This window comes from Hippocampus guttulatus, chromosome 10 (assembly GCF_054856545.1).
Source record: "Hippocampus guttulatus isolate MCC_2025c chromosome 10, RoL_Hgut_1.0, whole genome shotgun sequence".
NCBI classification, from domain to species: domain Eukaryota; kingdom Metazoa; phylum Chordata; class Actinopteri; order Syngnathiformes; family Syngnathidae; genus Hippocampus; species Hippocampus guttulatus.
In genome coordinates this window covers 17,237,501-17,264,697 of record NC_141270.1, presented here as the reverse complement: position 1 = coordinate 17,264,697, position 27,197 = coordinate 17,237,501, and the positions used below count along the sequence as shown (strand labels likewise).

General features: G+C 41.2%; 1 protein-coding gene across 1 annotated transcript in view; it reads left to right on the top strand.

Moving 5' to 3' along the window:
• The window catches only part of b3gat2 (beta-1,3-glucuronyltransferase 2 (glucuronosyltransferase S)), a 48,974-nt gene that overhangs the window by 9,528 nt on the left and 12,249 nt on the right, over positions 1-27,197 (top strand). The window contains exon 2 of the mRNA XM_086121629.1: positions 15,762-15,906. Coding sequence (XP_085977755.1) covers positions 15,762-15,906 — 145 coding nt within the window. The remainder of the gene's footprint in view (positions 1-15,761; positions 15,907-27,197) is intronic.

Genomic DNA, 27,197 nt, shown 5'->3' with positions numbered 1-27,197 from the left:
TTTCCTATGCCCGTCCACGAGAAAGGCTTTAGACCAGTGGTGGCCAACCCGCGGCTCGCGAGCCGCATGTGGCTCGTTGGCTGGTTCAATGCGGCTCCCGGGCTCTCACACGACAAGCGTCGAAAACGCCTCGGCAGCAGTGATGCCATTCAAACAAGGTGCCAACTTCACAGAAGCCTATCATCAATCCCGTTAGTTGATTGACATAGAGAGCAACCAATCAGATGATTGCACCACCACTCATGCGCAAACAACGGCGCGAAGTGCTAAGCTAGTCAGCGAATTACCTCTGATTTTAAGACAGGGGTGCCCAATACGTCAATCAGAATCGACCGGGAGCCAGCTAACTGGTCCCAAGTCGGCCGCAAGGGGTGGGAGGAGGAAATGCGTGGGGGAAAAAAACATTTGTTTGTTTGTATCTTTAGCATTCGTTCATTTTCGGCTCGTTCCGACTGTTGCTCATCGTGTTGTGCGTGCATATGTGCGCGAGTGCACTGGTGGGCACCCGCGTGAGTGTGCGCGTATGTGTGTATGCTTGTACGTGCGCGATCGGGTCGTTCGTGAGAAGTTGGTCGCTTCAAATTCGATCTTTGGCCAAAAAAGTGTGTGTGTGTGTGTGTGTGTGTGCACGTGCGTGCGCACGGAAGGGTATGATGTGGCTCTTTGCAGTAACTCAGAAAAAAAATTGGCTCTTTGTCTCTGACTGGTTGGCTACCCCTGCTTTAGACAAACGCAAAAGTGCATAAGATCACATTTGAGGTCTGCGTACTAATAATTAGTCCAATTTATTTTCTTCACACCCGCCCACTGCATGCCACAATGAACAGGTTCAGTGGTTGTGGAAAATGAATCATTGGATGGACATGTTTTAGATTACCTGTAGTTGTCTTTTCAATTGTTTGAACCTGTTTTGTTCCTCTTGGGCTTCCCCTACAGTTCCGAAGTGTCGTGTGGTTAAAAACAAAGTCACTCTCAGGGTTTGCCATGCTGGATTCCATGTCGTGTGTGCTCATTGTTGAAGGCGCCACTGTAATTCTCAAAAGGAATATCTGTTTTAGTCTCTCTGATAGAAGCCTGTCCTCCCTCTCACTTGCTTCCTATTTCATTAGCAGCACTGCTGTGCCAGTAATGGCCTGTCATAGAGAGACAATGGGCTGTCATGCAGTGGGAATAACCTGGAGCGAACCATGGCAGGCTCGGGACTGGATGAAGACAAAAATAGTTTAACATAGAAAGGAAGCTTTGTATTCGAATTGAAATTCTATGCGAGTTACATTTACACAGCGCTTGTTTCGAGAAGATTATGATAGAAGAGCGGCACTGTTAATTTCCTTCCACCTTGAATTGAGTTACATAGAAGCAGTACAGCGTAACGAATCGTTAATGAATGAAAAATGAAAATTGTGCGCCATCTGTGTGGTGTGTCTTTTCACAATAGCAGAGTATAAGCGAATCAATAAGACATTTTTTTTCTTAGCTGTTAAATAATGAATGGTAATGGAATAGCCCCATATTTGCCCAAACTGAAACCCATCAGCATGTTAATGAACACATCTTGAAAAAAAGTTATACATTTATAGAAAGAAAAGTAAATTATACTTTACAATAGTCTTGTGGCCCCCCGGATGAAAAAACTGCTAATGTCTTTCATTTACAATGCAACTGTAGATCAAGGGTCCATATTGGATTATCATTTGTCATGCTTTAGGTTAAACCAGGGGTGTCAAACTCATTTCATATTGTGGGCCACATACGGCTTCAGTAGATGTCAAGTGGGCTGGGCCATTAAAATTATACCATACTCTGCTATAAATGACCAAAATAATATGTCTTTCCTTTGTTTTGGTCTAAAGAAGCACCAGAACATTAGGAAAATGTTAAAATTCCATGAACATATCTTTTACAAAACATTTCATGAAGCACCTTAGATTTCCTTAGACAAATGTGCAATTTACTTTTATCATTCACATATATGCATTGCATCTGATCCAACTGATTGTACAAAGGCACAAAACTTTAACAATTGGTTTTGAAAAATATAGTAACGCACTTTAAGATTAAGCGAAATTTAGAAAGAAAGGAACTTTTAAACCATTTACACATGTGCATATAAAATCTAAATTTAATCCCTGCATACACCTTACAAACTAAGGAAAGTGCTATTAAATGTGTAAAGAATAAAATATTCACATGTCCCTGATAGTGTCTGCTGTGTTGGGTCTGTCTCAGTGACAGACTGCGACTGCTGTTGTCTTCTACTCTGATCAAAACAGTGTGTCCCCTAGCTGATACTCCATGAATTACACCCTATTAAAAATATTCATTCCGTGTCGTTTATGCATTTTTCCCTGCGGGGCCTGATCAAACCTCCTAGGGGGCCGGTTCCGGCCCACGGGCCGTATGTTTCACACCCAGGGTTAAGCACATTTATATGGACGGCCCCTGTAAATACATTGTATGTATAACTCAAGAAAAAGTACAAAAGGGCCAATGAACAGAGCTTTAAAATGCTCTATTTTGAATTCATTTCATGAAAACAAGATACAGTGCACAGTAATAAAAAAATGTCAGGCTCCAAAAATAGGGTTGATGAGCAGATGAAGAGAGATATTTTGCACCGGTGCATTTGAACACTGATTTGGCACACCTGACAGAGTCGAGTTTTGTCTATTTAACTAAGCACCTCACATCATATGCAAACACATGGACAAAAAGTGATGCCGCCTTTCTGTTCATGAAGGAAAAAAACAACAATGAGACAAAACTAGAGCTTTTTTTTTTTTTTTTTTTTTTGCGAGCCACATTAGTGCTATATTTTGTTGTAAAAGTGACAGTCTCTCCTGTGAAACATGGATCCGTATACTGCTGTTGTTTAACCTTAGGACAATTCCATAGAATCATTTTGACAAGTAGCTTTTACACTGAATGGATGTGCAGTCGGCCAATTATTTTAGAAACCCTGGTGGGGGCAAAATCCATCTCAGTGCTGTCTCTATACCCCTAACACTACTCTGCTTTGTTGTTGATTACACATGAAAGAGACTGCCCAGTCAGTTATGCCCTAAGAGACTACAGCAGAATAATGAGGTAAATGTGTTACAAACAACCCCTTCTTGCCTCTTATGAAAAAAACATTGGTACGAAGCAAATGTTTAACAAGGCTCCTCGATCTCTGACTGGAGAGAAATCAGGTGGAAAGGCAATTTGCATTAGGAGGAGCGTAAAGAGGTGTAATTTGCAGTTCGTAGATGTTGGCAAGGTCATTGTTTTGCATGCTTTATGATGCTCGTTATATGTTCCTAAGTCTCCAAAGAGAGACTTGGGTGGGAGTCAAAGAATGCATTAATGCTAATAAAAAGTCATACATGTGATTAGCTTCATTTCTCTTTGAGACAGTCTTTTTTGTTTTTGGCTTTGAATGGAGTTATTCAGTGTGGAGCAGGCTTTAGCCTAATACCGTGTGGACTTTGCATGTTGTCAACCTACTTGGGTTTTCACTTAACATTGTTGGCGCCAGATGGTTATTTTACAAGTTTCAGGGTTGAGAAGCCGCACTCATACCTAGCACTATCCATCCATCCATCCATTTTCCGAACCGCTTGATCCTCACTAGGGTCGCGGGGGGTGCTGGAGCCTATCCCAGCCGTCTTCGGGCAGTAGGCGGGGGACACCCTGAATCAGTTGCCAGCCAATCGCAGGGCACACAGAGACGAACAACCATCCACGCCCACACTCACACCTAGGGACAATTTAGAGCGTCCAATCAACCTGCCATGCATGTTTTTGGAATGTGGGAGGAAACCGGAGCACCCGGAGAAAACCCACGCAGGCCCGGGGAGAACATGCAAACTCCACACAGGGAGGCCGGAGCTGGAATCGAACCCGGTACCTCTGCACTGTGAAGCCGACGTGTACCTAGCACTACTCATCGCCAAAATAAATCTCAGATTTCCATGTGTTCATAGCAAAACTATTGAATTCAATATTAGACCAAATGTGTAGAACTTTTCAATCGTAGTAATAGTCTGTTTATATTGCCCTAAGTGAAAATGTGTTGTGCTTTGTTTTTGTACAGGACTATAGAATGTACAGTGCGTAAAATTGCGTATATGTACTGTATGTTAATGAAACCACTGATCTCTAATGTTAATCGCTGTGCTATCCATTTTCTCATCTGCTTATCCTCGCTGACAATCACAATTCAGTGTTCCATTAACTTGCTACATGAGTTTTTTGGAATGTAGGAGGAAAACCCACACAGGCATGGGTAGAACATGCAAATTCCACACAGGAAGGCCGGAGACGTTGCTTAATTATTATGACTAGATAGTTGAGCAGGGCTTGGTTTCAGCTGCCATGCCTCACAGTGTATCGGAGCAGAATTCAAGTTTGGTAGCGTTGTCAACAACATTGTTCTCTGTGGTTTGTCAAATTTACATGGCATGTTTAGTTTCACTTTACAGGGACTACAGATGCACTCATGTTTTCAGATTACTATCGATATGGTCTGCTTGTCCATGTTGGCTCGCTCTGAGCAACAAATCAGAGGGCATAGAAATGCAGAATTTTATTGTGGGCTGCCTGTCTTACTCTCGTTAGCCAATTTTACAGGAAGTCTCATTGGCTAAAGACATTTTGCTAATCTAGATAAATTATATCAGACAGCACTATTGACATTTAAGGTCCTGGTAAGATTATTGGATTGGATTGGATTAAACTTTATTGTCATGTGAAACATACAGCACAGATGACATTTCTTCCCTCTCAACACAAAACAAGAGGAGCCGCTGCGGGTGTCCGCGCCGCCATCAAAAGAAAAGTTTAAAAAATGACAAAACAACACATGAGACACAGACAATCGTGCACTCTTAACCACTTTCCTGCATACACTTTGTTGTCTGAAGCAGTTATAGATGAAAGAGGAGCATAGCAACATATAGAGGTCAAATTATGATTGGACAAAAAAAAAACACACGTACAAGAAAAACCACGACAATGAAGGGAATACTGTAGACTGGTTGGAATACCTGAATACAATTTAATGGATCAAATATTGGGTTGTAAATGTAGGCAAGTTCCTCTGACAGCGTTTAGGTCAGCAGAGAAGTCTTTGCCGGCCGAGACGGCTCACCACTGACATTACATTACGTTGATGAACAATGGTGTTGACTAATCAAGTGAGCCGTACGTTGACGCCACTTGAGTGTGTTAGCCATTTGAGTCTCCATTCAAGCAGTGATTGCAATGAAGACGTGGATTGTTGTGTGTACCTCCCTGCCTTGTTCCTGAAAAGCTGACTGTGGCAATGGAGGGGCTTTCAACTGACAGCGGAATAGCACAACCGTTTGATGCAGCTGCAGAAGCTTGTCATCGAGGCAAGACTTTCGTCAGACCCTTTTTGAATAATTTAACTCCACTCAACCCAGACAGCTTCACAGCACACGTTGCTTATTTTAGGGAGCAGGTGTGATGGTGAATATACGAAGCGGAGCTGAAACTCGGGACACCTTTTGTAGAATGGAGATTCCATGTACAATGACACAATGAGACTATTAGAGAGCAACTATCCCTGTCATTTAAAACACATTCAAAGTATTACACTGCCATTTTAAAATTTGATCAAATCAGCTGTTTGGTCTAAGTTGCAAAATTTATTGTAGTTCCCTTTTTTTTTTTTAACAGTCGCTAAAAGGGTTGGAAAAGTTGCAGCGTTTGCAACACTGTCAGTTCTTAAGTTTATGTATGCATCAGTAGTGCTACTGGCATTGGAGATTCTCCCAATCGCCCCCCCGCACCCCTCCGCACGAGCACACACACACAGCCATTTCTCTGCGTAGTCCAAGTTTACATGCTATTAAAATTTTGGCCAAGTCAAAGTACATCTTGACACACATCCGCCTCATAGTTCCGAGGTCGAACTCCATCCAGGAAGGCCGGAGCTGCAATCAAACCCGGTACCTCTGCCCTGTGAGGTCAATGCTCTAACCACTCGACCACTGGGCCGCCCTCCATATATATCCACAAGTTTTATTAAAAATGTTCATCCAAAGATGTATTTGGTTGAAATATGCCTGGTGAACTACATTACAATTGGATTCAGAATTCAAAAGCAATTCAGATTTGCTTTGGTGTAACAACACTTTTTATAGCTGTTCCGCTTCTTTTAGACAGGTCGGTTAGTACGTTGACACAGATTACCGGTACACATACAAGCAGTGAAATATTGCACCAGGCCTCGAAACATGCTCTTATGATTAAAATGAGACACAAAGAGGAACTGTTGGGATCAAAGAACTGGCGGGATATGAGAAATTCAATTTTCCCAAGTCCCTATGAGCAATTATTGTAATTACATAGTGTCGTGAGAGAAGGGAAACTGGAAGTTGTAATGTCAGAGAAGCAAAGTGGAAAGGAAATGAACCTCGCCAGCGGAAATGATCCGTTGTTTGGCGGGCGCGCGAATAAGAATGGAGAAAAGAGGATGGTGACAGGAAGGCAGAAGGCTTTTAAGGACCAATGTAAATGTAAAAATATGTAATCAGCTCCATGCTCATTTCCCTGGTTTCTTTTTTTTGCAGATCTGGCAATTTAACTAGGCGCGCTGTCGATGGCATGAGCTCCCCCAACTATCATTTTGTGTTATCCCCGTTGTGAACAGGAGAAGCAAAGATTGCCACTCACTTTTTATTTTCAAAAATACATTGTTAAAAGACCGTAAAAGCCGCGGCACAGTTTTAACCCTCCCATTTCACCCCGTTCAATGTTTCATGTCTCTGAAGTTATGAGTGTTATTTTTTTGCTTCTAACTGGTAAACATGAAATTGGCCTGATGATATTTTTAATGTCTTATACACATGCTGTGCGCTTTGGTGTTCTTTTGGTCAATTTGACCCCCTATGCTGTTTCAGCTCCATAAAAATAAAAAAACAAAATTAAACATACTTCAGCTACTTCATACTATCAGCATTTTACAGACATTTTTCTGGTTGTTTTGGAGGATACTGAGGTCACAATTTTATACTCTTCAAAAAGCTTTGGCGCCGTGACTTAATATAAACAAATGTAGTAGTGGCAGAACTATTAATTGTTCAAAATTGCATGACCGATTCAAAAACTTTTGAATTTGTTGATTCTTGAGATTCCTAATGCACTTTCAAAATTGACAATGACTTCGAAGGAAAGATTTCAATTAATGAGGCTGCCGTAACCTCTTTTGACAACCAAACATTGAGAGAGATCGAGGACTTTTCTGATCATAAGGCATCCTACTCTTCGTTTTGACCCCACTATTACTTACTGCTGCTCATGTCAGACAAGTGTTTCCCGATTGGCTGCGTCGTCAGCGCAGTCCAAGACATAAAATCTGAATTTGAGCTCTTCATAACGATGAAAGATAAATTCAGAGGGGACGCACATGTACGGGGACAGTTGGGAGTGACTTGAATGTGACCCATTTGCAAGCCTACATCGGGTTGCCTTTTTGGCAGGAGTGCACAAGCGGAAGGGCGAAATGACAGCCAGCCTTTGGGCTGCTGACACGAGAAGTGCAATCATTCTACCCATGTCTCTCAACACATTCTGTGTTTTTACCTTTATCGTACGCTTTGATGACAGATAAACTACACTGGGGAAATACACATAGAGCTGCACTTAGATTTGTGTTTCTTGATACAACGCACAAATGTATGTTTTTTTCACAAGGTTATTTGTTCCTATGTGATATTCTGTTCTTATAGTTTTACATTTAAAATCCTTTGGGGCTTTTTTTTTTTGTATTTTAATGCATCCTGGGATTATTGATCACAAACAAATGTTTTAGATTGCGCAATTTTGCTCATGTGATTAAAAATAAAATAAAATAATTACAATATGATAACGTGTACTGAACTGGTGGTGGGTTTTGTCTGCCTTTCGCCCCGAATGATTGAAGACCAAGCAGGCAAGCCTCAATTGCGTGTTCTAAAATGGAGCTATGTTTATGTGCTGCATCACAAGGTTGGCACATCGGCCGAGCTGCCAAAATGCTTTGCCTGTCCCAGACATCAATTTGGCAAGGTTGCTACCGCTACCGCTGGATTATCAGCATAACATTTACTTTTCATCTGTGTAGTTTCAACAGAATGGTTAAAAAAAAAAGCAGCAGAAATGCTGCAGAGAAACATCTGCGTTAAAACTGCAATTAATCCACATTCATCTCTGTTCTTATGCAAATGAAATTCTGGTACATGGCGTCATTTATTTATGTAAAATGCTGCCTATGATCATTGTACAACTCATCGGGATTAATTGGGGTTATTAAAATGCATCCTTAAAAAAGAAAGGAAAAAAAAGTCTTCCCGATCTTCATTCAAAAAGAACTGCTGATTTCTTTACAGACAGACATTTTAAATAGAGCTTGCACTTCATGAAGCAGGCACAGTAGGAGCACACAGTATGAAATCACCTTCATCTATTTTGTTTAAACGCATAAACCCATGAAGCATTCAACCTTCACACATATAATGCACCATTGCATACCAGTTTCAGAGCTCATCCCCAGCCCCTCTTAATTTGATTCATTCATTTTCTCCTCGCTCAGTTGCACCCCCCGCCCCCACCCCACCACCACCACCACCATCCTCCCTCAGTCCTCTGACAGCCTCTTCCATGCATATTAATAACACAAAGATAAAAATACACATGATTGAAATCATACCCAAACCCTCATCGTGGTACACAAACACCGCAAAGCTATTTCTTCGGTGCAGCAGGGAGGAATTGATGGATTTGATTTTGTAGACTACATTACGAAACGTATGCACAATTCATATCTCATCTACAGTATTTGTTTACCGGCAAGAAGTCAGATTTGATCATCTGATAGCCCTGAACTGCTCTGAGATGTTGTGTCCCGGTTGTGGGTCCAATGAACATTATTCTGCACCCTCTTTAGTCTACCTGGGTGTCACATGTGTTTACTGACTGAGCCGTGTCATTTGTCACAACTCGGCGCCTGTCATTTAATGTGCAGGAAAGATGAATGATTTGTTATTGCCGGGTAGCGTTTGCCCTCAGGTGAAGCGATAATGAGATGGGAGCTACTGAGAATTCTTAATACACATCATTGTCGGCCGTCGGCTCCCAGCTGTAAAAGCTAAACTGATGTGTAGCAGAATCCTTTACAGATTCATCAATGATGTTTAAACACAGATCAGAGAAGCTAAGCTATGGTCAGCACTCCAAAGTGCAAGTAGACCGAGTGGTCGTAAAGTACTAATCATTTCATCAATCGATCCCTATTATAATTCTGTAAATATAATGAGAGTACCGGGAATTACATTTTCCTGTCTCCCGTTTGCTCTTCAACAGCAATCAAAATTCAGATTTTTTTATCATAATAAATTGAGCTCCCATCTGTTCAAACCAACCACATAAATTTACGGACATAATTATATATCCATTGTTGTATTTTTCAAGTACAAATAACGCGCAGTGGCAGCAGTGCACGCAGTAGACTGGATGTTATTTTAACAAAGACTAATGTGTTTCAAAGCAATTCATCGCTATATATGCGGAACCTGGCAATATGGGGTCCTCTTTCGACAAATGTGTTCCATTCCTACGGCGATGACGTGGTTCATGATTAGAATATGGCATATGAAAAACACGTTAGGCGTACATTTGAATCAGTCCCCCAAAAAACACATCGGTAACTGTTTGTTGCTTTTTGTGAAGCCAGACTATGTATTTGTACACCGCCGTGCTAGTTCACCAATCGTGACATTGAAATGTTATATGGTGCAACTTTATCGACAGCACTTTTGCTTGTCATTTCTCCTTGTGCGAAAAGATATAGTGGACAATTTGATGTATCTGACCTCCATTTCTGAAGTCAGACAAGTGGAAACAGTGTTTCAGTTGGCTTCATGATCATTCCGTAGCACCTGACAATCATGGCATCATAGATTGTGTTTGGTGCATAACTTTTGCCTCTAAATATAGAAAACGTTCAATGATATGATATGAGCCTTGACCTTTTCTGAGCGGATCAGGATCAAAAAAAGTAATTTTTGCCCACCGAGCAAAAGCCAATCTTTCAGGTAGTGATGGGAAAATGAAGTTTCAAGATGCTTCATGAGCCATTTTTTTGACTCCTCTTGATGGCCCTCGGCGACATGGTGGTCGACTGGTTAGCACGACTGCCTCACAATGCAGGGGTGCAGAGTTAGATTCCCGCCCCGGCCTTCCTGTGTGGAGTTTGCATGATCTCCCCATGCCTGCGTGGGTTTTCTCCGGGTACTCCGGTTTCCTCACACATTCCAAAAACATGCATGACACGTTAATGGAACACTCTAAATTGTCCCTAGGTGTGATTTTGAGCATGAATGGTTGTTCATCTATGTGTGCCCTGTGATTGGCTGACAACCGGTTCAGGGGGTACCCTGCCGACTGTCCGAATACACCTGGGATAGGCTCCAGCTCTCCTATGAGGATGAGGCGATTAGAAGATGGATGGATGGATGGAATGATCGATGGATGGAATGATGAATGGATGGATGGATGGATGAATAGATGGCCCTCTATGTTCAGCATAGGGCTGACAGCACAGTGGCTTGCCATTTCTTAAACCCTTTTCTTCAAACCAAAAGTGCCATCTAGAGGAGTCAAAAACTGGTTCATGAAACATCTTTCAGCTTCACTTACAGGATTATTTGAACAAACATTGGATACACGAGGTCTCTGGATTTTATACCATCAATCGCCAAGGCCGTTTATATGGAGAATATGCGACAGTTGCTGTTTTATTTTAGGCTGTTTTGTCCAAGAGCTTTCATCTGAGGTTACTTTGAGCCTGTGTTTTTTGATAGTTCATGGTTCAATTTTCTTGACTTGATAGACGCTTCCCCAGCGCTGTTTTGTCTGATGATACAGTTCAATGAATACGCCACACTTTTTACTGACATCTGATGACGTTTAAGATGTCTGTAAACTGATGCTGTGATTCCATTAACTTGGAAAATGTAGGCCTCCCTCAAACGCTTACAACTTACAACTAAATCTGACATATTTGGATACCCTCATGTGTACAATGCGTCACTTCATCACAGCTGAAACACAACAAGCGGGCGCTGGGAACTAGTGCAGGGGGAAACTCAATTTTTGTCATTTTGGAGGAAAATTATTACAATGATTACTTCTTATGGATACCATACATGACCTTCTTTTACTGAAATTTGCTGTTGCAAGAAATGTGATTTTTCTCTGACGTTGGCATCTTACAGAATGTAATATTTTGGCTTTATAATGAATATTTATTTTGGAAAATAGACAAAATGGGATTTGAAAAAAATAGTTTACTGCAATACTGGTCTAAGTCCAAACAGCAAGCAAATCTATTCGTGTTTCATGGTTGATGAAAAATACCTTTCTCTAATAATAACATGCAGATGTACTGGCTTAAGTCCAACTCACTTTCGGAGTCTTCTGTTAACTTGTTAACTTCTTTTGTGATATATTTTTGTGAGATGTGAAACCTGTTTTCATGGGAGTAGCCATTTTGGAAATGGGAGATGGCACATTGTTGCACTGAAAAATACTGAGCGCAGTAAAAGACAGCCCCCGATATGACACAATTCGAACCAAACCTTTATTAAAGTTGGCATTATTCTGAAAGTTCTGCTTTCCTCGAATAATTTCTACATTTAACTTAAAAATGACAAAATTGAGGTACCATTCAGTGGCTCAGCTGGAGCTTTGTTTTCCAATAATTATACTTTTCATTTGTGTTCAGCACATCTATATATATGATATACACAGAATAACTTACTCTGTGAATCAGCATTGTTTTTTGTTTGCTTCTTGCACCAAGTACACTGACAAAAAAGACAAAATTCAAACGTGTACATTGTTTTCACATGACTAAATCATAATAATTTTTTTGGCCTAATATGTAAAAAGCACAAGGAAGTTGTCTCTGGTAGTTTAGGCTACATTAGTATTCCAAAAACAAGCAAAAAAAATAAAATAAAAAGAAATTCAGGACAATGCAATTTCCACCCTTTAGGTGTAGGGAAGGCTGCAAATTTGAAACTGGTCCATTGTGTGCCTGTCAGAGGTCTGAAATTATCATTGATCAAGGGGATGTACTGCCTCAATTTAAACTCGCCTGTGTGTTTTTCGAATCAGACCCAAAAACCTTTTAGCATGTACTTTCTCCTTTTTAATTCAGTTACTTTCCTGTCACAGAATTTCTGGGAACAGCTTGAGTTACAGAAACGCTCTGTGTCATATTTCATTTTTTTACTGTCAGCAGCATTTATGATGCAGTAAAAAAAAAAAAAAAAGACTGTCTACGCAAACATTATTGGAGCTATGTACATAACATTATAGATTAAAATCGCCTCGCTTAAGTTCTCGGTTTTAAAACACAGATGGGAGATAGCTATGTGAATTTTACCATTGCGTAGTATGAAGAATTGTAAATCGCGCTTTAAATTAAGCATCATAGTTCTGATGGCTTTGAAATGTATGGATTCTACTTGCTATTATATAATGGTTATTTATGATCCAGTGAAATCATTTGATGAATTTCCTATTAAACAGCCAGGCTGGATAACAGCATGAGTACATGCTCATCTAACCCTATTTGTATAAAAACCGTCTTAACTTGAGGTTTGTGTTGTAAAATATCCCTGTGACAGCAATACTGTGCAGATGGTAGTGCGTGTAAAGCTGTTTCCTTAATGGAAAATAATGCACCATCTGTTGAAGTACTCCCAGCACACAACTAGCCCTCCCATTTTCCTAAATAATGTCACCTTACCAGAACTGCAGGCGTGTGTCAAGTATGTTTGTGGTATGACATTGTAGAGGACTTAACTAATTGTGTGCTTCCTCTAAGTGGTGCAGGTCAATTCTGCTCACCGTGGCATTGTTTTGAGCCCTAAATCCCTAATTGCAGGATGCGTGAGCCGCAACAAGATAGTAAATAGTGTGACCTCGTAGCATATTCATTAAATTCAAAGTGAATCAGGATAAAGAAAAGATGGAAAGGGATGAATATTTCATTCTTTCTTCTTGACATGTGACTGTTGAGCATAAGAGAAAGGAGCTTGGCACAAAAAAGTGTATGTTATTTTCGTTCCCATGCACTGTCGCATTGAAGGGACCAATTCAATCTAGCGCCACTACCCTGGAGGTGTTTGTATTGATACGACCAAAGCAAACCTGAGGATGCCCTGCAGTGGTAGGATAAAAATCAGTTAACCTATCACAACTTTCAACAACAAAACGCTAAATGTTGTCCACTAAACTGAACTGAATACCCGTATTCTCTGAAACTGTCCGTGGGTCAGGCAACATGAACACGCCTGGGTGGCGTTTGCATGCTCTCCCCGTACTTTTGTGGGTGATATTCATTCATCCATTTACCGAGTGGTTTTTTTATTTTTATTTTTTGTCTTTGTGCCCTGTGGCTGTGCCCAGTCCAACGGGTAGGTAGCCAGCCTCATCAGCTTGGATAGAGGCCAGCTCATTATAGCAACCCTAATAAGGACAAGTGGAACAGAAAATGAATGAATGGCTGTCCATGGCAGCCAGGATGTCTTCTTTTTTTTTCAGGCAAGTGAAAATGCAGGTTCAAGAGCAACAAAATGTATTTGTCAGATAAAAGGGTGAAGAGCCTTTGTGGCACAAACTGGATAGAGAATAGAAGTAACACATAAAAGTTTTACACAGGAAGTGAAAAAAAATGAGCATTTGTAGACAAAGAAGCAGCGGCAAAGAAGCAGATTAATTAGATGCATTTTCCTACTCATGCAGTGTGACGGCTGAAATCAAACATTAGTATTCAGATGTATGAAGCTCAGTCTGAACTTATCTACTTGAGTCATGAGTAGTGATGCACATTGCTGAACTCCAGTGGAACTAAAGTGTCAAACTAAACTGTGCTTTGAGGTAATGCATTCAAATAGCTCATCAGCAGTCAAACCAGGACTTCACCATTAGGCCAAACAACATCCACGCTCCAGGATGATTGCCCAAGCGGTGTCAGCTTCTCTTCTGTTTCCAAGCCTTCCTTTCATCCTTGAGACCACAAGGTGGAAGAGCTCGAGTCTTTTGAGAATCACCTAAAAGAGGGCGGCCAGGCAGCAGCTACAGAGAAACCAGGGATGGAGGTTTAAGTCCGATAAGGTTGAACTCAAGGGGGAACTAGTCAGAAGAGGGAAAGAGCTTCAAAGCAGTTGCTGTCGCTGTGGCTCCGAGGCGGTGGACAAGGGGGCCTGGGCAGGACACGGGTGTTACCGTGGAAAGCAGAAAAGAGCAAATAGAAATTAAAAAGAAGAAAAGGTGTAATGTGAAGGTCCATGATGACCTGAGTCAAGTGCCTAAGGAGAGGTTATGTTTTCATCACCAACCGCTGAATCCACCTACATACAGTGGTGGATTGAGATATTGAGGTGGAAGCCTCAATTTGACTTTCGATTTTTTTGTTTTGACTTATGAGCGCAAAGAGGGGCAGTAAATTAAATTCGACTCGCAAATAGTAAACATTTCATCAGAAAAGATGTAGGTTCATGCTGTTAATGTTTAATACTTTACTATTAAACTGTACATAAAACAAAGAGAGGTATCCATCCATCCCTCCATTTCCTAATCCGCTTATCCTCACGAGGGTCATGGGTGTGCTGCTGCTTATCCCAGCTGTCTTCAGGCAGTAGGCGGACACCCTGAACTGGTTGCGAACCTATCGCCACACACACATAGACAAACAACCATTCCTGCTCACAATCACGCCAAGGGACAAGTTGCAGTGCCCAATCAGCCTGCCATGCATGTTTTTGGGATGTGGGAGGAAACCGGAGTACCCAGAGAAAACCCACGTAGGCACAGCGAGTGCATGCAAACTCCACACAGGAAGGTCGAAGCAAGAATCGAACCCCCGCCACATCACTGTGAGGTGGATATGCTAACCAGTCATCCACCGTGGCGCCCCAAAGAGATGTATATGTTGTGTATTTAAAACTACCAAACAATGTTAGCTTAAAGGGGCCATATCCTGCTATTTTAAGCTTTCCAATACTACCCATATGATTAGATACAGTATTCTCTTTGGCTCAATGGCGATCCAAGTTCTTATGAAATATGAGTTACTTTGAAGGCTATTATTCTAAGCCCCAAGTAAGACGCCTTGTTCACCTCTGCCCGTGTGGCTGCTGTGCCCCTTTCATGACTTGTCATCCTAAAACTGGTTACACGAACCACGCACGAGACTGTACTCAACAGTATTCATCACTCGGGCGATTAATGCCGCTTTTCGTATGTGTGTATGCATGTGCATGCATGCCGTGTTATTTCGTCATGAGCAACTGGCCTGTGGGTGTCTATGCGAGCGAACAGCAGTGGGTGGCCATGGTTGGAAAATAGAATGAGACACACGAGCACACTCTCACACACAATCACAGTCGGATGGGCTAAAAGCTATGAGTGATTTAGAAGAAGGTTAGCCTGAGATTTGTATGGACTGACTATGTATACATGCATATGGAATCGAAATTGAATTGAATTGAACATTTCAATCATCGTGTGTACATTTCAACTCAAACCACCATTTGGATTTTAGCCATTTATGTTCAACCCTGTATGCCACGTCATGTAATGTCGTCGTGTTCTTTTCATGTCGCTCAGTCACTACAGAAGCTGCCTATTACTTCGCGTATATTAACAGAACTGTGATGTGAAAACCGATTCTCGACTTTGCATTCATCTTTTTGTTTTTTTAGATGCGGAGCACTCGAGGTGTGTCTGTGTGGCCAGTGGGGTTTGTTGGTGGCAGAGCATATGAGCGCCCAATCGTTTCAGGGGGAAGAGTTGTGGGCTGGTACACTGGCTGGAGACCAGACCGTACCTTTGCCACTGACATGGCAGGTAAGACGCAAGTCATACAAAGCCTGTTTTAATTTTCATATTCATGGTTGTATAATAATAACAATGACAATATTTTGATGATTGCTTGTAATGAGATCTTAATCATTTCCATGGTGACCCATAGGATCATCTACTAGTTACTACATCTATAGTACTGGTGGACGAAGACAACTAATGTTGTGTTAGCACTAGCATCTATGTTCATGTTACCTTTTAGAGTTGTGTACATTGCGTGTGCACACTACAATCATCAGTTTGTTTATTGACATCATGAAAATTACCTGGACTTGTTTACCGGTAGCTTGAAATTACAACCATTTCCATTTCCTCGAGCTTGAAGTTCTGGATACCCAGCAGACATGACCTGCTATATGAATCATTGTCTAAGAAACAAGCTTCCAAATGTAAATAGTTTGTTTTTTCTGTTTGTCTTCAGCCTCAAAATAATTTGAAACAATGACTCACGAGGCATGTTTTTCTTCCGTGCTTTGTCTTAAAAAACAAACATACAATTACAACTTATTTCACCTCCATCAGCTTGTTATAATTACTGCTGTCGATTTGTATTGAATTTAATGACTCCAAATTACTTGTACAAAGTAGGTAACTAGCTAAGCTTTTGACTGTCCAATGCAGACAATACGTATCACACAATTCAAAGCTTATCATTGACGTGTGATCTTAGCCCAAGCCTTTTTCACTCGTGCGATCCACAAAACAATCAACAACTGTTTGTGTTTGCTCAGCCACATTTATTGACGTTTATTTATTGATTACATAGATCACAGTTGTCAAAAGGCACTCTCTGAAGGATGTCCACAACGACATGGTTCCTTTCGGTAAAAGCAAATGGCCGACTTGGTTTCCTCACACAAACTGATGTGGTCAGCACAAAAGAAGCTTCTCACTCTTAGCGGAGTGGGCAACTAAGAGGTCAGCTCTTCTGCTATTCAGCAAAATGATAAAAGAGAGAACAATACGACTAAGAACCTTTAAGTATGGATACGTAGCTATGATAATGAAATGACAGTACCAATCAAAGGTTTGGAAAAACTTTCCGGTTCAAAGAGTCTTCAACACATTACGAGGTCGTAAACACACACTCGCACAAACAAAGGCTTTGAAATCCGAACAGTGGAAGTAGAACGAGTCCCAGAGCAGACTGTGGTCAACTTGGAGGTTCCACTGCACTCCATCATAAAAAGCAGCATTTTGCCCACACATTTACTTTTTGTTGGTAACCAAGAACAAAAGCCTAATGAGTGTTGATTGCATGAATGCTTTCAAAACACATATGTCCACACAAGTGACTGTACTGCGGCTAACCACACATGCACTCACTTTATCTCAAATATGCACACGTCTGCCCCTGGGATTATTGTTAATTAAACCCGAACAAGAGTGAGCATCTCTTTTTCATTCTACTACCTTGTTTCACCGCAGTTATCGATGCCAGCGTGCTCATCTTTTTTTCTTAATCTTCCTCTTAGACTCTCACATGCAATGCCCCATCCTGTCAAATGCTTTCATTTTTTTGCATGGTTTCACAATTTTCATCTTTAAAATCATCAAACTAATGTCGTCCAGCCAGTAACGTGTCCCATGTAATCATTGGCCAACGAAAACCTTAACATAGGATGACCACCAAGCAATATTGTGAGCAGTTATCTACTGCTAATTGGCGAACAAGAGCGGGTGATCGAAGATTTCGACTGTGCGAGCTCTCTCCCCGCATTAAAAATTTAATCCTGCAAAATGATCCACATCTTTTACTTGTAACCTAATGATGGGGGCGCGGGGGGGGGGGGGGGGGGGGTTGTAACAAACCTGTAACAAAATTGTTATTTTTTTTAAATGGGGGGGTTGTAACTGTAACAAAATAGTTATTTTATTTTAAATGGGGGGGGGGGGTTGTAACTGTAACAAAATACAGTTATTTTATTTTATTTTTAAATATCCTGAATACGTAACGACCGTACATATATGTTTCCATTTAGCAGGATCGTTTGAGAGGGAATGATGCAATGAATTTCTGTTTGCAATTTTACATAACATATAAAGGAACTTCTCAGGCCTGTAAATGTGGCATATATCTCTCTCATAAAAGACAATTGGATGCGTATCTCGATATATCTGAAAGTGGAACGGTTCGATTCAGTTCAATTTGACGCAGTCGCATCTTTGAAATCAAAATTGATTTTCCAGTTCAAATCGGGTTTTTTGTTGCACGCCTTCTGGAAATGTATTGTAGCATGGGTGAAAGAAGGTTGACAAAATCATCCTCCATAAAATTGGCCAAACACACTGACTCGAAGACAGAAAGAAGAGAGGCGGCCACAACAGGGAGCCCACAGATGAAGGCTGTGCATCTCAAATTAACCCTTTCCTGCACCCTGTAACCTGATAACATAATAAGCTATCCACTGTAGTAACCGCTGTCCCCGAAAGGGTTAAAGAGAACACAGCCCCAATCGGAGCAACGCAGATTTACATATTGATTATTTTTTTAAATATTAATGAGGAACCCGTTCAAAGTGAGTTATTCTGACCAATAAAAATAGCCCAGAAAAGGGCACCCTGCTCATTTCCACTGCAAATTATTTTGCAAACTTGACAAAAGGATATAAAACTTGACGGCATGGCACCTTTAACAAGTGGGGGCAAGTAAGATAAGAAAATCTTGATTCGTCTCACAATGGAGAAATTCCCAATTTACAGCAGCAAAATTATGAAAGGGAGAAGTAGAAGAACAAAATGTGTCGAAATAAATATAAATTATAAAATATAAATATAAGCATATTAAAAATGGGTGAGTGGGGGTGAGTCCAGGTGTTCAGTCCATCTATTCATTCAATAGCCTGACAGCAGTCGGCAAGAATGAGCGGCGGTACCTCCCCTTCTTGCAGCGCAGTTGTATCAGTCTCTGGCTACAGGAGCTGCCCAGTGCTGTCAGGGGGGCCTGGAGGGGGTGGGAGGGCCTGTCCATCATAGCTTTTAGCTTGGCTAGTATCCTCCTGTTACCCACCTCCTCCAGAGTGTCCAGGGATTATCCCAGGACAGAGCTGGCCCTCCTGACCAGTGTCTCTCTGTCCCGGACTGAGATGCTGCCTGACCAGCAGACTATGCCATAATGAATGGCTGAGGTCACCACAGAGTCATAGAAGGTCTTAAGGAGTGACCACTAAACTCCAAAAGACCTCAGTTTTCTGAGCAGCCACTTCCTGAGAGCGTCCATGTTTTAGACCAGTCTAGTTTAATGTTGAGAAGAACACCCAGGTACTTGTAGGAGGTCACCCTCTCTTTGTCCGTATCCTGGATGCTCATCGGTGCAGGTGAAAACAGTTTCCAGCAGAAATCCACAACCAACTCCTTAGTTTTCCTGGGGTTGATCTGGAGGTGGTTCTCCGGGCACCAGTACACGAAGTCCTCCGTGAGTCCCCTGTCTGTACTCCCGATCATCTCCATCCGTAATGAGTCAAGTCAAGTCAAGTCAACAGTATTTATAGAGCACTTTCAAACAGCCATCGCTGCATACAAAGTGCTGTACATGGAGCAATTTAACATGCACAATAAACAGTAAGACAAATCGGTAATAAATGAGGCCGAAGTCTTGTACTTGTACTTGTTCAAGCAGGGTCAGGTCGCTTTGATTTGAAAATTTTCCTTCATGAAAAAGAATCACCATTTAAAAACTGCATGATATGTTTACTTGGAGGAAAGATACTAAAAGAAAAAAAACCCTTTGGATTTACTTTATTCAGACATTGGTTGCATGTGATTAAAATGTTGCACATGATCAAGTACTTTTTTTTTCAGTGTACATACACACAACCTAATTATCATCCTCGTATTTTTACTGCACTAAATACTTTCACAGTAACAAAATTTATGCGGTAGCAGCATCATAGTTTTGGGGGGGGGGGTTTGTATAAAATTGTGCAAGAACAACAAAGGATGCGCTGAACCAGTGACCAAACTTAATTCAATTTTAAACGATTATTCATAGGGATTACAATGGGCTGACTGTAGGCCTCCGAGTGGGTGTCAGCGCTCATCCAAAAAGTTATGTGTTGCACAGAGCCGCATTGTTATCAGTGCACTCAAGCTGCACATCTACAATGTGACCTCATTGAGCCGGACACAAAGGAACCCCAACCATTTTGTGCATGTGTGTCTATAATCGTGTATGAAGAGAACATATAAACACAGGGGTGCACACTCAATAGAATCATGAATCTTTTCAGAATGACACGCCCATCAGCACATGCATGAACTGATGCGAGCGAGCTTGTGTACATGCTCCGGAGAAGTGACAAGCGTGCAATTGTCTAAGCGCACATTGGAGCAGCATCCGTGCGAATCGAGGCGAGGGTGCACCTGTGCACACACGGCAAAGAAGAAAACACACACAACCAACAACATGTCGCTGAGATGGCGCCGCCCGCCTTCGCTGAAGTGGTGCTCGCCACTGGAGAAGTGGTCGCTGAGAAGGAGACATGAAAGCGTTTAACCCAGAGTGACCTTGTCGGTTCGATGTTGCTGTTCCCGAGGCAGTGAGATAGAGACTTGATACAGGAAAAGTTAGAACATCCTCTCATCCATAAAAGCGCGGGAGTAGTCAAGATATGTGATGAACTACTAAAGTATAGTTTATGCGGGGTCGAACGCAGTATAAAACATCGAGTGGTGCGTCCTTGTCAGCTTGAGATGCAATTATCTACTAACGTCATAAGTTGTTATCTGATACTAAAGGGAGAATTACTGTCAATTTACATTCAAATGGCCAAAGTTAAATTGCGTTGGAATTTTAGAGGCTTGCAGACAACTAATTGAAGGCTGAACAATTTGAACAAAAATAATTAATTATGATTGCCTCCCACACCTCTGAACAATGTGATTTTTATTTTATTATTATTTTTTTAAACAGCACATAATTAATGTTTTTGTTGTCCATCCATCCATCCATCCATCCATTTTCTGATTTGCTTTATCCTCGTAAGGTTCGTGGCAGGTGCTGGAGCCCATCCCAGCCGTCTTCGAGCGGTAGGCGTACACGTACCTGTACATACAAACAACCATTCGCGCTCACACTCACACCTTGGGACAATTTAGAGTGCTCAATCAGCCTGCCATGCATGTTTTTGGAAGTTGGGAGGAAACCGGAGTACCTGGAGAAAACCCACGCAGGCGCGGGGAGAACATGTAAACTCCACACAGGAAGGCGAGAGCTGGAATTGAACCCGATACCTCTGCACTGTGAGGTCGACGCGCTAACCACTCGTCCACCGGGCCACCGAATGTTTTTGTTATACAACACAATCTACCTCAATGTACTTGTATGTCAAATCAATCTTCTACATTAAAATGAATTGAAATCCCATTAATCTGTTCCAGCCACCTAAAATATATATATATATATGTATATATATATATATATATAATTATGTGTTTTCAAAAAAGAAAAGAAGTACTGTAATATAATGCAAAACTTCCTACTCACTTGTTTTAGTGGTGTTGGAAGACTTGACACTGCACATACAGGTAGTGCAAGATAGCTTGGTTAAAAAATAAAAATTAAAAAAAGAAGAATACTGTTCAACACCCCTGTAAATGTGGTCATCTTACAAAAGCGTTTTATCATATGGTGATCGAGATCTTCGTGACAGGTCAGAACCCGAAACAACAAATCAAATAATAGAGCCTATCCCCGCATGACCTCCCTGGTACTTGTATGGGCCGTGTCTATTGACAGGCCTGCCATCTGTGCGAGGCTAGTTTTAGTAGTATTGACTTTCCACGTCCAGTTCACATGTAAATAATTATTCAACAGCTTAATTAAACTTTCCAAAGCAATTTCAAAGCATAGGTAAATATTTTCCCCAAAATGGCAATGAGCACTGCCACATCAACGACGCACGAAGAGCTTTATATAATATTTTTTTACGGTTGTATTGTCAGGATCTAAAATGCATTATACCACTAAAACAAGTGAGCAATCCACCAACAAATATCCATGTTCAGTTAGAATGGATTTTTTGACAAATCCTCCAGTCTAAATAATGCTTTTCACATTTTGATATCCGGCTGACACCTCATCAGTGATCAAGAGTACGTCACCATTGCTCGGCCTCAAGGGTTTTGCCAGAATGCCGTTCAACTCGTTGGTAGGGAAAGAGCAAGTTGTGTGGAAACTACTCAGTGAACAGTGGGACAAGTACATCCAAAAGTTCAGATGTCCAATTACTGTAAGTTCACCAGTAAAACTTAGATTGCTAATCGGATTCATCCAAATTTTTACCCAAAAGCAAAATATGCATATGTTTTATTTCACCTTCTCGGCTACAGTAAATGCTGAGATTGAGCAAAAGAGGAAACTTTGCTGCGTACTATATCTAATGAAGAATGTCTTGGCCTGTCTTGCCTTCATGTTTTCTACAACAGAATGTGCAGCGGGGGAGGGGTTGAGGGTGCGGGGTGGAGGGGGGGGGGGGGGTGACAGACAGCTGACCTGGCTTAAAACTGTGAAAACTTAACCCAGGAGAGCATCACGAGCAAAAAGTGTTTGCATGGCCACGGTTTCTCTGTGTGCGATGCATGCTGACACATATCTCAGAGGACTGCCGTCTGCGAGCCCCGCGTTTCATTAATTCAACATCGCTGCAGTCAACAACGTTCTGCTCAGACTGGAGGAGAGGGAAATGAGAAGTGGTCAGGATGCTGAATTACTCAAGGTGAATTCCCCAACTCAAGACTTGATTGCCAAGGCGTGCTACCCGCTAACGATTTGCAAAAACTAATATTCAGTCGTTATGGATAGACCTTGCATGAGGACTGCAGCAGGCTGGGAAGGGATCTGAGCCCTCTGAGCAATTCTGTTCGGTGAAGCGCACCAACCCTTCCATTTGTCACGTTGGCATTTGTGCCCATATCATGACCACCTGAATGGAAATAATGTTTTGATTAACATTAGTTCTTGCGTGCCCTTCATCATTTAACTACACAGATGTCAGACACCCCGACCATCAAATAATACAGAGGTTACTGGCATGGGGTATCGGAATGCTCAGAAATGAAATGAGTACAGTCAGACCTTGGTTTTTGACCATAATCTGTTCCAGAATTGAATTGAATTGAAGTGAATACAACTAGAAGGCTGCTCGAAAAGCGATTTGTATGTAATCCAAAACTATTTTATTAGCCCGTGATTAGGGGCTAATACACTATGCAGAAATAACATAAAAACAGTCCGATTCACATAAATCCCAACAGACATGTCTGCTCACAATGAACACTACACGAGGAAGCGTCGCTTCCACATGTAAGGAAGCCGAGAAGAGTTAAGTGGCGTATTCGGGTTTGCTCAGTTTGGTCAAAAAATGGTTTTCGGTCGTAATCCGAGGTTTAAAAATCTCAAATTTTCTGGTCGAAAATCGATTTTGGTCAAGAACAGAGATGTTCGAAAACCAAGCTTTGACTGTACTTTGTGATTTATTTTTTTTTTAATTCACCCTCTCACCACATCTCGGTTGCTTGCTAACAGGTGTGCAGCGGGAGCAGTGGCTCAGAACAGAACCTTTACCCAAAAAACGAGTGATTTCAACCAGCGTGTTATGACTGGATTTTAAGTGTGCTGAAATTCTGTAACTTTGGTGTATTGTGAATGAATTATAAAATGTAGCTTGAAAAATGTTGGTTTTAAATCGTGGGAGGAAAGGCAAAGCAGTGTAATTAAACCTAAAAGAAACTCATGTGTTTAGCTTCATGTTTCAATAAATAAATCACTGTTGCAAGTGTTATCGGGACACAAAGAGCAATAGAGTGGGTGGTGTTAATCCATGTTGTGTAAAATAAAATTATACAAATAGACAATGATGGCAAGACATCAATGGGAGTGATGTGATCACGTTTCTGTGTATCAGACTAGAATAAGGAATAATTGAGATTTAACAAAGCTTTACAGCTATTAAGGCACAAGCTTTCTCAATATTATATTATACATATAAAAGTGTTAGATTTGACCTTTGTAGAATTTGATATGATTCAGCAATAAAACACTTCAGGGCAGCCAAATGAGCCTTGTCAAAATCCAAACTCCATGTTGATGAAAACGTTTCATCGAGTTATCAATTTATGAGTTTGAAGACTTTCTGTTGAAATGGAAGAAAGTAACAAATAAAAGTAGTCAAGTATAAACAAAGCACATTTTGAAGTAACTAAAGAAATGGCATGGCATATCGTTGGATCAGAACAATAATGCGCTTTTACAGGGCAAGTTAAATAAAATTGTAGCGCAGTCACTGCAAACACACTGTCACCTTCAACTTTGAATTTGGTGTGACGGCCACGTAAGGTAATTTAAATGCCATTGGAGAGGCTCTTTTTTGAATTTTATTTTTTTAGATTGTGGCCATTGAACGATCTCAAGGTTGTCGGTGCAGTATCAAATTAGATTCTAACATAAACAGAAGCTATGGACGGTTCTATATTTTAGAGCCTGTCAACAAGCCGCGGCAGTTTCGGAGTGGCTGAACTGCATCTGCTGAGTCAAATATTTATCTTAATGTTAAAAAATAATGTACCACGCTGCAATGTCTCAATACACTACAGCAGGGGCGTCAAACTCATTATAACTTAGGGCCCACATGAACAAAAAATCTATTCCCGAGTGGGCCGGAGAGGTAAAATCATGATATATAATTTCAAGCAATTGGTGTCAATATGACACCGATTTTTGCCATTTGCGGGCCATCTTAATCAACAAAGAAAAACAACAGTTGCCGGTCCGCGAACAGCATGTACCTGTCTCAACCGGTCGATGGCACAAAAAAGGTTGAGGACCACTGATGTACATGACAGAAGAACAAGAAAAGCTCACTCAGAAGAAATAATGACATCATGTCAAAAACGATACTTTCATGTTCTAAACTGTAATTAAAAAGAAGACAATTTAAAAAAAAAAAACAAAAAAAACATAAGACTGAGCCGAACAGGCCCAGATTACGACCCCCTCCCATTGTGAATCTCTAGATGCTAATGCTAATGTCAACTCTGGTGTAATGACCCACTTTCGATGACTTCAGCGGTCAGCAGCTATTAGCTTGTTACAAATGCACGAGCGCTTCAGTTGCCATAAGTAGCAGCCCAGTTTACAGACGTTGGTGCTGGAAATCATCAACGGCAATGTACGTTGCATTGAAACTAGGTCATAATTTGCTTATGTCAATGCCGAAGCGTGCACTATCATTATCGAAAATGCATCCTGGATTTTTTTTTTTCGTTTGTATGCTTTTGTGACATTCACGAATATGAAGAGTAGCAACTTTTTCCCCGTACGAGCTTGAACGTCACCATAGGCTCGGGCGTGTCATATCTACCCATTTTGCATGTATATAGTTCCCAGAATGCATTGTGTGCTGAAATTAATTTAATTTATGAAGTTAGAAGGATGTTAGTCCTTCTCATATGTGTTTGTGTTACCAGTCGTTGAATATCTGTCAAATTTAACACATTTCTCTTTGATTTAATTTGCACGATATGACTCAAGGCTGTAGTGACATCCAGGCTAATTTCTGGTACAACTTGCTTTGCTTGTCCGAGCATTGCTTTTAAACATCAAGAAATTTGCCACAATGATTGAAAGGCTTCCAGAATTACTATCTCGTTAAACTTCACTGTACAAATAAAAAGAATCAAGGTTATGGTAAAAGTGTAGTCCAATAATTTTAGAGATTTAGCTTGTGTGACATCTTGGGGAGACCGTTTCTCCAGTCTGACCGTACTTACTTTTATACTTTACCGAGTCATCTCACGGGCCGGTTCGTGGGCCTAGTCCGGCCCGCGGACTGCACATTTGACACCCCTGCATTAGCGCGTACACCTTTTTCCTATTTGTTACACTCTTATGAGACATTACGGATGGCTGGATGGAAGTGAGACGAAAAAATTGGTGGCATTGTCACCACCAGTCCCGCCGCACACCAAGTGAGGTGGCCGAACAAAACACAACTGCACGGTGACTAACACGCACAAACCAGGCGATTGACCTTGGCGCATATAATCACTTGGGTTATTATCCGGTGGCCAACTGCTCTGCACATCTGCCTTACACTTCAGTATCTGGGCCTTTGGTAGACGAGAAAGACGAACTGACAGGGCTATGCTTTTGGACAGAGAATCTGCAGGATCACACCAACACATACTGTGCTGAGTAAATAACCTGCAGTATAAAGACCATGAGACAAATGAATAAGCAATTGAATCAATCACATTATTTTTCGGTCTTGCTTGTCCTCCAATACGGGATATACATTACACTGGACTCACTGTTGGCCAGTCTCAGGGGACATTTAGACTAACAACCTTTCATACTGATGGGGAATTTAGTGTGTACAATTAACCCAGAATATCTTTTTCGGAATGTGTGAAGAAGGCGGAATACCAGGGGAAAACCAATGCACGTACCGGGAGAACATTTGATTTCCACTCAGGAGGGCCGCAGCCGGTTTTCAAACCAATATTGGAACTGTGAATCAGACATGTTAGCTATAATACCATCAAGCTGCATTTGATTCAATACTCAAAAATATAATGGAGAGAGTCAGAGCACAACCCCCCCCCCCCCCGCCCCCCCCTGAAAAAACAACTGCGCAATAGTAACTAAGTGCAAGACAAGCTTGAAGATGTACAGTTATGAGACGACTCTCTGGAGTAATGTCAGCTCCCCAAACAGCAAACAAGCAATAAACAAGTTGATCTCGCTGAGCTGTGGGCCAATTAGCTGCGTTAGTCAGCTTTCATTGAGGTCTGATGATCACAGATTTTTATATGTTCAAAACAACTCGAGGCAGTCCGATATTCAGAGGCCAGCGTCTTGAATTTTAAGAGCTTCTGTCAATAAAAATGACTGAATACGCTCGTAAAAGTCCTGGCAAACTCAGACTTAACTGCTGGCTGAGGCGGATAGAATAGTATCGTCATCCAAGCGGAGGGTAACAATGGTACTCAATCCTCATTAACGGCCATTCTTAAGACCACATTTGACGAGAAGTCTGTCTATCATTTTTCCAGGATACTTTCATTATAGTAAATAACTCTTCAGTCATCCCATTTTTTTTCATGGAGATCGTCTAAAAAAGAACAGTCTATAATTATCATTATCAACTGATATGTAATACTTGTTTATCATGATACATTATTCAGCCGTATTGCCCAGTCCTGGTAACTATCTAACTTAAAACCCAATGAAGTGTTTTGTTCTTTTCAGTCCGGAACTGACAAATGCTCGTGGCATT